General features: G+C 55.9%; 1 protein-coding gene across 1 annotated transcript in view; it reads right to left on the reverse strand.

Moving 5' to 3' along the window:
- The window catches only part of APBA2 (amyloid beta precursor protein binding family A member 2), a 64598-nt gene that overhangs the window by 4344 nt on the left and 48927 nt on the right, over window positions 1–11327 (reverse strand). Inside the window, exons 8-10 of the mRNA XM_003801014.1 lie at window positions 9319–9498; window positions 8326–8538; window positions 7194–7313 (exon numbers count right to left, since the gene is read on the reverse strand). Of these exons, the coding sequence (XP_003801062.1) occupies window positions 7194–7313; window positions 8326–8538; window positions 9319–9498 (513 nt within the window). The remainder of the gene's footprint in view (window positions 1–7193; window positions 7314–8325; window positions 8539–9318; window positions 9499–11327) is intronic.

The raw sequence follows: 11327 nt of genomic DNA on the forward strand, positions 1-11327 counted from the left end.
GTGCAAGGAGGGGAATCCCAGCCAGCAAGCCGGCCCCTTCTTACTCACACACCTGGAAATGTCACTTAGGTGCAAGGAGGGGAATCCCAGCCAGCGAGCTGGCCCCTTCTCTCTCTCTCTCTCTCTCTCTCTCTCTCTCTCACACACACACACATACAAACACACACACACGGAAAAGTCACTTAGGTGCAAGTGGGGGGGATCCCAGCTGATGAGCCGGCCCCTTCTCACTCACACATGTGGAAATGTCACTTAGGTGCAAGTGGGGGATCCCCTTCTCACTCACACACACGGAAATGTCACTTAGGTGCAAGTAGGGGGATCCCCTTCTCACTCACACACATGGAAATGTCACTTAGGTGCAAGTGGGGGGATCCCGGCCAGCGAGCCGGCCCCTTCTCACGCTTCTCACACACACACATGGCGGTTCCTGTCATTCCGTGGAAGGCTCTGCCTCACAGGAGACTCTTCCAGCTGCCCTGCAGGGAACACCTTCCCCCCTTCTGGCCCCAGGCTGCTCCCTCCATGGGGCTCTGACTGCCCCAGATGGCTCCGCCTTAGCACCAGGGATAGGACAGGCAGCAGCCCCTGGAGCAAGTCTGGAGGTCTCTCTTGTCCCCCATCTTAAGGCCCCCACCACAGGATGCCTGTCATTTGAGTTTCACCTTGTCACAAACTCCACAGGCCTTTCCAAACTGATCACATACATGTTGGGGGTCCTGGCATGATGGCTGCTGTCCATCCCTCCCAGTACTCAGGGTCCCTCCCTTTCTGGAATGAGATGCTCTTTCTGGTTTGGCTGGAGACACGGGTGCAGACCAATGTCACAGTTCCAGTTACATGGCCACCTAGACTTCTGCCAAACTGGGCTTGGTCACCAGGCCAGAAGCCAGGACTTAAGCCCAATGGGCTGGGCTGGGCTGGGCAGGGCAGGGAGGGAGAAGCAGCCTTTCCTTGGCTACTATGTCCAGAAAAGGGGAACACCTGCTGTATCCAATGAAGTCTCTGCTGACCGGGCCGGCAAATGCTCCACACAGGCATTCAGGACTCGCCGTTATTCACCCCCACCCCCAGGCGACTAATGGGCATTTTATGTCAAACATTGGGGGTTCTTTGAAGATCCAGAAAAAGGTGCTTCAGGAAGGCCTGGCCCAAGGACAAGACATTTCTTAGAAAGTATGATTTTTATCTGGGTGCTGTGGCATGCGCCTGTAGTCCCAGCTACTTGGGAGGTTGGAGGTTGCTGTTAGCTGTGATGCCACAGCCTCTACCGAGGGCAACATAGTAAGAGTCTGTCTTTAAAAAAAAAAATTTAAAAAAAGAAAGTGTGATTTTGACTAGATCCCTGGTGGCTGCTGGCTTCCAAGTGTTGGAGATTCGAAAAAAGAGGATCCAGGTAGGAAAGGAGAGGCAGAAGGTGAATGTGGGTTTGTGCCTTTAAAGGGCTCTGCTGGTAGGACTGACTTGGACCTCATGGCTGAATTGGAAGGAATCTGGGGACAGGCTGGCAGAGGAATAGGAGAGGGGCTTAAGAGGTACTGAGGGACCAAGCTGAGGCACGTCCAGTAAGAATCAGGGCACATTCTGAGTGGGGCACACTTCTCAGGAGAAAGGACTTCACGAAAGGAATGTGGGAAGAGAGAGGCAGTACCCATCTGGGAGGACTGGTAATTGGATCATTGAGGGTTTGTCTGCAAACTAATGCGTTTGTACTTGGGGTGTAATGAAGCTGAAAATGGAAAAGGCGCTTATGCAAAACTAGCTCAGATGTGGGCAAACTTCTCAGATGGGGAGACTCGGGGGAACTGTGGCTGCCAGTGGGGCCAGTGCTCCCTGCAGGCTCAGCAGGAACAGACTGGCTGCCTGGACACAACTAAAGCTACCACCAGCGCCTTTGTGCACTTCTGTCGCTTGGTTATTGATGTCCTGGACCCTCAATATAAACATGTCAACCTCTGCACTAGTCACAAATGCTTCAAATCTCTATAAACGCACTCCCTGATACACAGGCATTGTGCAAAGCTCTGGTGAGGGGTAGTGAGTGTGTCCCCGTGGGAGCCTCAGGGCAAGTCCTCACCTGTGACATTATGGAAGACATCACCGCTCCCTAACTGGCCTGGATAGGCCCTAGGTCTGTAGGATGGGCTTGCCCTTGGGGGGCTTCCATTTCCAGGGTCCTAGAACTGACTCCAGATGGATGGACTGGAGGGTGTGGAAGCACCTGTGGTGATGAAACTAGACAGACTGGGAAAGACGCCTGCACACTCACGTCACAGGAGCAACGTCCCTGACAGACTACGAAATAAACACAATGTGGTCTAGACACACAACACAGTATGATCCAGCCTTTCAAAGGCAGGAGATTCTGACATGGGCTACAGCATGGAGGACACTGTGCTGAAGGCCTAGTACTGAGCAATGCCACTGCTGTGAGGGTGCCCAGAGGAGTCGGACTCCCACAGACAGAAAGTAGAATGGAGGAGGGGGCTGGGGTTCAGGGGTCAGTGTTTCATGGGTGCAGAGTTTCAGTTTGGGAAGATGAAAAAGTCCTGGAGATGGATGGTGGTGATGGCTACAAAACAATGTGACTGTACTTATGTCACCGGGCTGTGACTTTAACATGATTCAGATGGTAAATTTCACAGTATGTGTATTACAATTATATTAGAACCTCTGTGAGGTTGATACCAGACAAGTGGCGCCCCAGCCAGCTCAGCCGAGTGGAGCTGGGGGACCTGCCACCTCTGTCTTGGCGGCAGCAGCCGGCAGAGGAACCAGCAGGCTGGAGCATAGGCAAGTGAGGAAAGCTTCTGTCCCCCACTAGAGGCTCCAGTAGCCAAAGGAACCTGACACAAACGGGGGAAGACACTTGTGATTCCTCCAGTGCATCCCTGATTGGTCCATTTTCAAAACCTGCAACTGATTGGTCTGATTTCAGGCCCTGAAAGCTCATTGGACAACTGCCCCTATATAAACCCCTGAGTAGAAAGCCTAGGGGCAGATCACCACAGACCTCTGAGGGAGAGAGAGCAGAAGAGCAAGAGCTGTAACACTTACATCCTGCTATGCAAGGAGGTTTGGCTCTTTGTAAGAGCTGTGACACTTGTATAAAACCTATCTTACTGCTGATCCTGCTCTGCAAGGTTTGGCTCTTTGTGAGAGCTGTAACACCTGTTGAATAAAACCTAACCTACTCTTGATCCTGTGGTCCGTCGATTCATTCATCGATTCGTCAAAACTAAGAGCCTGGAAATCCAGTGTCAAAAATCCAGTATCAAGGTGACCGCCAAGGGACTGTAAACAAGCTGGTCAACACAGGGAGGTGGCCAGCACAAGGAACTGGGCCTACTGTGCTGATGCGGACATAGGGTGCATGTCCAGTCTATGAAAATTAGGTGACTTAATGAGGTGGTCAGTGTAGGGAGGTGGTGAACTATAGAGGCTCTATTCGACATCCTAGGAGAGTTAAACAGCTGTGGCCTGGGACAAGATTAGTGCCCAGGGGGTCGGAGATGTAGTTGTCCCAAACACATGGGCCACACACAGCCACAAACATAGCCAACTGTGCAGAGCCCCCACCCCAGCCTAGCAGCCAGACTCACATGCACCACCCCAGTACTGGGACATATTTCATCTGAGACTAAACCCTGCCATCTGCCACAGGAAATGTTTCCACAGTGGGCAGAAAACCCCAATGGTCTGCACAAGAGCTGACAAATGCCATTTTCTAGCCAGGCGTCCTCCACCACTGTGGTCACCATGTGGTCAGGCTGAGGGGAGTCTTCAGTCACTGCCTGGCCAGCTGCCAGCTTACAGGTTGCCCTGTGGCCTTTTCTGCTTTAGGCTGGGAGCCAAGCAAGGGCAGGAGACTCAAGAGAACTTCACTGGGCCTGGGGCCTGGGAGTAGTGACTCCAGGCAAGGACCCCACCACTGTAGGGCCAGAGAGCAGCAAGAGCCCACAGGGGCCAGGCTAGGCCCCTCTGTTGAGGACAGGTAGGCTGAAAACTGAGGCTCAGGGATCTCGAGGCCACTGGTCCCGACCTGAGTACACCATGGGGGACTGAGATGGCCTCCTGAGCTCCCCCTTCCTGAAGGCCCCAGGTGAGTTGTGGGGCCCATGGTGCTCTCCTCTGCCCCAGCCGATGGCTGGACACCGCCCGGGACAGCATGGCAGCTGCCCTGCAGGGATGGCAGTCACAGCAGCAGCCTGTGTCTCTTGGTGCCCAACACCTGCCATTGGCACTGGCACTCACAGGGTCAGGGACAGAGGATGTGTCAGCATCCAGTGACTTGAAGGCCTCAGTGTTTACTCCTGGCTGCAGAGCCAGGCAGAGATTATGACTGATTTGCACAGCCACCTGCATGCCGTTTTCTGGGTCATTAGGGAGATGGACCATAATGAGAACAAAACCACGCAGAGTCATTAGCTTTGTCTAAAACACTCCCTGGCACACTCGGGGTGAGCCACCACATACTTGAGAGAAAGCCCCTGAGAGCCACCGTGTGCTCCACCTCTCGGTGGCCACCTGCCCTTGCAGCCATGAGCACAGGGGCCTCTAGGAATCCTGGGGCTGAACCATGCTCCTTAGTGGGCAGGGCTGGGGTCCATGGACTCTCCTCACCCACCATGGTGCCCCTAGGCTGCCCCTCAAGTTCACTGACACACTGACTGGGCCCTTACCATTGCCGAGAACTTGAAGCCCAGACCTCTGGGCAGAGGCACAGACAAAGAGATAGTGTGCGACTCTTCCGCATCTGCCTTCAGAACTGTACACTCACTGTGCCCCAGCCCCAGGCCCCACGGAGCCTGAATCTGCTGCTACCCTGAATCCACCCCAACCTTCTGAGAAGTCCCCTGCCCACCCTGCTGCCTCAGCCTCCTGCACCACCCCCCAGAAGGGACAGCATCCTCTTCACTGCCCTCTCCGTGTCCCTGTGTCCCACCCCTAGACATTCCCCTGGTCTCTGGGAGAGCAGGCTCGGCCCTGCACCTGGGCTTTCCATGGCTTCTCTGGGCTGGCATCTCCTTCCTTCCCACTCCCTTTCATTTAGCCCTCACAGAACGAAAGCCAGAGCCCCTCCCTTCCTCGTGTCTTCCACCCCGTTTCCTATCAGTCCTCTGCACGGCCTACTGCTGTGTGATCCAGAGCAGGTCACTAAAACTCTCTGCACCCCAGCTTCCTCAATAGCTCCACGTTCCTCCTGGGCTTGTAGTGTGGGGCAGGGGACAGATGGGGCATGAGGGCTACCCTGGGCAGGGCTGTGCTCACAGGCCCCAGTCCCTTGGGCCATTGCATGGCAGGGAATGCCAGCCCCTCCTGCAGGTCCCACAGTGTGCTGGAGGCCCCAGTGAACAACACTTCCCTGTAAAGGCCAAGACCCAGGCTCATATGTCCCCTAAGCTGATGGGGATCCAGGAACAAGACAGCCAGTTCCCCCACTGCCATGTAGGGGAGAAAGGCTGTATGGCCACAAGGCTGCTCAGCAGAGGAGAGAGAGCACTGGGGACACTCACACAAAGCCCCAGACGCTGGGATCCAGGCCTCCTTGCAGAGCTGCAGGGTCACTGAGTCCATCATTGTCTTTGACTACTGACCCAGGGCCAGCGTAGAAGGCACACAGGCAGGTCCTGGTGACAGGTCACTGTTGGGGGTATCTCAGAAGGCCCTGCCAGTCCATCCACATGGCACTCATGGTAGCTGCAGACACAGGCCCCAGCAGATTTCCTACATAGCCCCTAAAAGTGGAGGTGGCCACCTGTACCCACGTCATTGTGTGCAGAGCAGCCCAGCAGGGCAGGACCAGGCCAGAACAGTTATTTGCCAGCTCCTGGGGCAGGTGCACTAGCCAGGAAAAAAATTCCAGTGGGCTACAGGCACCTTGTCTGGGCACTTGTGTGGTGAGGGGGAACCCAGTAAGGTTAAGTGACTTGCCCAAGGTCACACAGCCAGGAAGGTGTGGCCGATACAGACTAGATGCCCCTGTCCCTCTTAGTCCCGGCACCAGATAGATCACCTTCCCCAGCTCTTCTGTGTTTTCTGGGGTGCATGACTGAGCTGTTTGGCTACTGAGATATGGGCAGAAATGACAAGGGCCATTTAAGTGTCCTGGCCCTGTAAACCTCTGCAAGGTCCTCTAAGCTGTCTGTGCCTTCCTTCAGTTCCACCCAGACACACAGCACCTGGCTCAGGCCTCTAAAACCCAGCTAAGGGCAGAGCCCGGGGGTCAGAGTGGCTTTGTGCAGCAAAGCACCCCCCCCCCCCCCCAAATTAGACTGTGGCATACAGAGAAATAAACTCAGCATGTGGACATCTGGGAGCATTTGCTTTAGCTGCAAAGGTGCCCTGCATTAGAAGGGACAGCAACAGGGCCTTAAGCCCAAGCCCTGTGACGATACCCAGGACCACACTGCTTCACCAGGTGACAATGGGGAAAATTGTGTCTCATTTGTAGTTGTCTTTCTAGAATGTTCTCCCATTATCTTTCCACTGTGGCTGGGCATACACATCCTCCTGCCTCCCCTCTGCAGCACTTCCGACCCATCGCATAATCTCCCTGCTACCTTTTGTACTCTTCTTAGTGAACACATCTCTGCCCCTGGGACCTTTGAGAAGGAAAAACCTAGGAAATGGAACTCACACCAGCCAAACACAGGTTAAAGAGAGGGTGGGAACTTGGGACTGAAGACCTGTGGCCTAGGGAACGGGCAGGTATTTTTGGCCAGACCAGCAGTCACTCAAGCCCAGATCACCTCCTCCGTGGGGTCCTCCTGACTCTTTAGTAACTGGCACAGAGCCTGATACATAAATGTCTTCCTAACAGCAGAATGAATAAGCAAATAAACGAATAAGTAAATGAACAAATGAGTGGACATAGTGAGTCTGAGGCCACGACTGGCTGTGTGTCCAGGTTACAGTGGCTGGGAAAGCCTGCTGACCTCCCCTTCAAGGCAAGGGACAGCCACCACTGGACAAGGGTGCCTGGGCCGGGCTTGAGGGACTCAATCCGTGGGCACATCCTGGTCCTCCCTTTCTACCCAGGACCAGCCCAGGGAGCCACCAAACTCCTGCCCGTGTGGCCTGGCTGCTGGCAGCTCGCTCACTGGTCAAATGCTGCCCATCGGCAGGAACTGCTTCCCACACCCAGACCCTACCCACAGTGGAGGCAGCCCAGGATGGGAGGATGGACTCACAATTCCATTCTGCACACTGAAGCCCAGTTGGTACTTGAGGTCTGGCCGCTTGATGAGGACAGTGGTGACTGGGGGACAGCTGACAATGTTGAGCTTCACCTGTGTCTGGTTCTTCAGGCCCTGCAGAGCATGGGGATGGGAGTCACGGGCTGAGCCCTCACAGGCCCTGCTGAGGATGAGTCAGGCTGGCAGAGCGGGTGTGCCCTGAGTGAGGTGGGCAGTCACCTCCCAGCCTCACTGTCCCCTCTGTGCAGACGGGAAAGCATCACCCCACCCTCAAGAGTGTTGCTAGGTATCTAGCAAGGCAGTGTGCGCTGTGACCCACCATGCTCTGGTGCACCCTCTGCCCTGGGCAAAACTCCACCCACTTTAGGGGCCAGAAGCCAGGTGCCAACTACCACTGAGAACTATGCTCCTGGCACTGGGGTCACCCTCAGGAGCTTGAGAAGGGGTTGTCACCATGTTGAATATTGTGTAACTTCCTATGGGAGGACATGGGAACACCTTCCTCAAAACCCAATGCCCTCCATGATGACTATCCTGCAGGGCAGGGGTGACAGGCTCAGTGAGGCTCTATGAGTCAGACACAAGGTCTGGGCTGCACTGAGATAGGCCGGGCGCAGCTGTCAGCAGCACCACAGGTCACAATTCTGGGCCAAGGCCATAAGCTCATGGTCAGACAATCAGGTGGCCCCCCTTACTTAAGGAAATCTATATCCCCACCTGGCTCAGGCAGGGTGACCAGCCCTCCCAGTCTGCCAGGACTGAACAGGGTGACCAGCTCTCCCAGTCTGCCAGGACTGAACAGGGTGACCAGCCCTCCCAGTCTGCCAGGACTGAACGGGCTTCGTGGAAGTAGGACTTTCAGTGCTAACCTGGGATAGTCCCAGGCACAATGGGCCAAGCTGTAACCACTGGTCCTCAGCCCCTTGCCAGAGCCAGTGTGGCCCAGGCCCGGGCTCAGTGAGATCCCCAGAGCAGCTTGGGTCTTCCTCTGTTCTCAGCCATGTGGTACAGTCTTGGGTTCAAACTGTCCCCCCCAGGTGGGTCTCTAATGGGTCAATGGGAACGACCATGTGGACAGAGTGGGGCAGGCGGGGTGGCCACGGGGCAGCGGGCCCAGCACACCCACCTTGATGATGCCTTGGCAGGTGGCAAGGGGCAGCCCCACCAGGCTGGTGCCATTGACGGACATGATCTGGTCACCAATGCTCAGCTTCCCCGAGCGCGCGGCGGGGCCACCATTCATCATGTTTGCCAGGATCACTGTGGGGAGGATGGAGCCCCAGCCCGACTCCACAACCACCACGCCCAGGATCTCGCCCTTGTGCTTCTCCAGCTGCAGCTGTGGGGGAGCCGGCAGTGTGAGAGGGGCCTGTAGTGGGAGTCCAGGACTTCTGCCAGGGGAAGCAGGAGCCCGACCCCGGCCCCGTGGTACTGCCCTGCACCCAAACCTGTCTCAGCTCCACCAGGAAAAGGCTTGAGCTGACAGGCACCTGCAGCCTACCCCCTGGCCTTACCCCATGCTGGCTCCCAAAGCAGACTTCATCCCCTTCCATACCCAGCCTCAGACCCCCCAAGCTTGGCTCCTGCTCCCCGCCCCCAAACCCACAGAGGACCCATATCCTGACCCTAGCTTTGCTCTGGTTTAAGAAAAGTCTATTTTATTTAATCTCAAGGATCACTGTCTCAGAAAACTGCTGGCCATGCATTCAGCAGGAAGCTGGGATCATTCACTCACTCATTCATCCACAAGCAGACAGAATCAGGCATTCCCTGAACCAACAGCCCAGGTATAGACCACCCCCAGGATATTTGCTTCTCTGCCCCAGAAGAACTTAGCAAAGACACCTGAGGGGAGAGATGTCAAGACCTGCTAAGGCAGCTTCCAGCCTCCCCTGCCAGAGCATCCAAGGCCCCTGTGTCACAGATGTCATAAGCTTTTCAAAACTCTCTCTGGGTGCTGGCCCCTGGCTGACAGTATAATTGCAGCACTAAAAGGTACATTTTCAAGGTCATTAACATGGATCACAAACACTTCATTTTACACAGGATCACTGGCTTGGAGGTGGGGGCAGGACACACCGGCTGTCTGCCGCCAGGGCCCTGGAGCCTCAGGTCTCACCTCCTTGCAGTTCTCCGAGTTGGAGAAGTGGATGAGGTCATCGTTGTACATCTCCTGGGTGTTAATGATGTCGCTATACTCCTTCTGGCTCAGGTCCTCAGGATTAATGCCGTTGGCTCGCAGGAACTCCTGGTAGGCCACGCTGAAGGCCTGGCCGATGGACTGTGCGATGAGCTGGGCCTGTGGGGATGAGGATGGCCTACTGGGCACAGGCGACAGCACCAGCCCTGGTCCACCCCCTGCCACTCTCCTGCTTCCCTGGCTACCATTAAGGGGGTCCTGCACAGGCACCCTGGCCAGCCTTGGCTCAGTGGGTCCAGGCACAGGGGGAAAAGAGGGCTTTGGGTTCAATTTCTTTCCCCCTCCTCACAGCAGGTCTGAGTGCTGCAAAGGGACACAGGCAGGAAAGTGGGCAGGGGGGTTGGGAGCACAGGCGCAGAGGCCTTTCCTTAAAGCGCCGCTGGTTCTGGGTTGCACTGCCCTCCCCAAGTGGGCCCAAAACAGTCTATTTAAAGGACTCAGCCATGTTCTTGGTTGTTCTATGCCCAGTGTCTTGGCAGTGGGAGGACCTGGCTGGAGGTGCTGGGCCCTGGGACAGCCAGGTGGTTGCTGGGTGGAAAGCCAGGGGAGTAGGGCCTCTGGAAAGGGCACAGGGCATGGGGGTGACAGGGTGGCAGGGACCTGCCCCACCCCAACTGCTATCTCAGGATTTGGGGATGATGCAGTGTCCTCCAGGCCTCAGGTGCTATCTCCACCTGACTAGAGTCACCAGCTGGGAAGGGTGGTCTGAGAGAAGAGGCTAAAGCCCAGGGCAGACTGCCCACCACTCTTGGACTCCAGCTCCGCCATCCTCCTTTCCTGTGGCTTACGTCATCCCCCCACCTTCCTGGGGAGAACCTCAAGGGAGGTGGGTCCTGTGGGAATATGTGTCTCCTTTGGGCACAGCCCCAGAGCCGCTGGTGTCTTGCTGCCAGCTGCTGCCTCCCATTTGCCCCTCACTCTGCATCCTGGCTTCCTCCTACTGCGGCTGGGGCCAGCTTGGAAGGCACTCTCTGTGGCTGACAGAGGCTGTGCTCCCAGCCCTTTCCACTACTGCCAGGCCAGGTGGACTGGAGGTGCAGCTGGCAGGTGCCGTTGGAGACAGTCGCTGTGTCTAGCACCTCCACCCATGAGGCTGCATCCCCCACAGCTGAGTTCCATTCCACAGGGGAACTGAGACTTAGACTGGGCCCCTGACCTCCTCAAGGCCGCCTTCTATGCTCAGCCATGGACTCACCCCAGTGGCCCATGTGGAAGGAGCCACTGCCAAATCCTCCTCTCTGGGGACCTGGTCAGAGACCCTCACGCTCCATTAGGCAGATCCTTGCCTCACTCTTCCAAGAATGACATATAACCCCATTGCTGCCCTGCAACTTTGCTCCCAGTTCTGTCTCCCACTGGACTGAGAAAATCAAGGCTACAGTGGTCTTAATCTGTTGACGTTAACTCTCTAACCACACCCATCTACAGGGCACCATGGAGGCTTCTCCTTTCTGGTTAGCTGGCTGACCACCCTCTTATGGGCCTGCTATGGGTCTTGAACCACCTGTCACTTGGACTTCCTCCAGGCCCAGGTTCTGAGACATCCTCAAAGCCTCTGTCATACACACGCCTGGCCAGGTTTCCTCCACAGTCTCTGCACCATGTGGAGAGGATATGTGTGTGGACAGGTTTCCTCCGTGGGTCTCTGTACCATGAGGAGAGGATATGTGTGTGGCCAGGTTTCCCCGTGGGTCTCTGTACCATGAGGAGAGGATATGTGTGTGGCCAGGTTTCCCCCACGGGTCTCTGTACCATAAGGAGAGGATATGTGCGTGGCCAGGTTTCCTCCCCGGGTCTCTGTACCATAAGGAGAGGATATGTGTGTGTCCAGGTTTTCCCCGTGGGTCTCTGTACCACGTGGACAGGATATGTGTGTGTCCAGGTTTCCTCCGTGGGTCTCTGTACCATGTGGAGAGGATATGTGTGTG

This window comes from Otolemur garnettii, unplaced genomic scaffold (genome assembly GCF_000181295.1).
Source record: "Otolemur garnettii isolate 467f Iridium unplaced genomic scaffold, OtoGar3 scaffold00194, whole genome shotgun sequence".
NCBI classification, from domain to species: domain Eukaryota; kingdom Metazoa; phylum Chordata; class Mammalia; order Primates; family Galagidae; genus Otolemur; species Otolemur garnettii.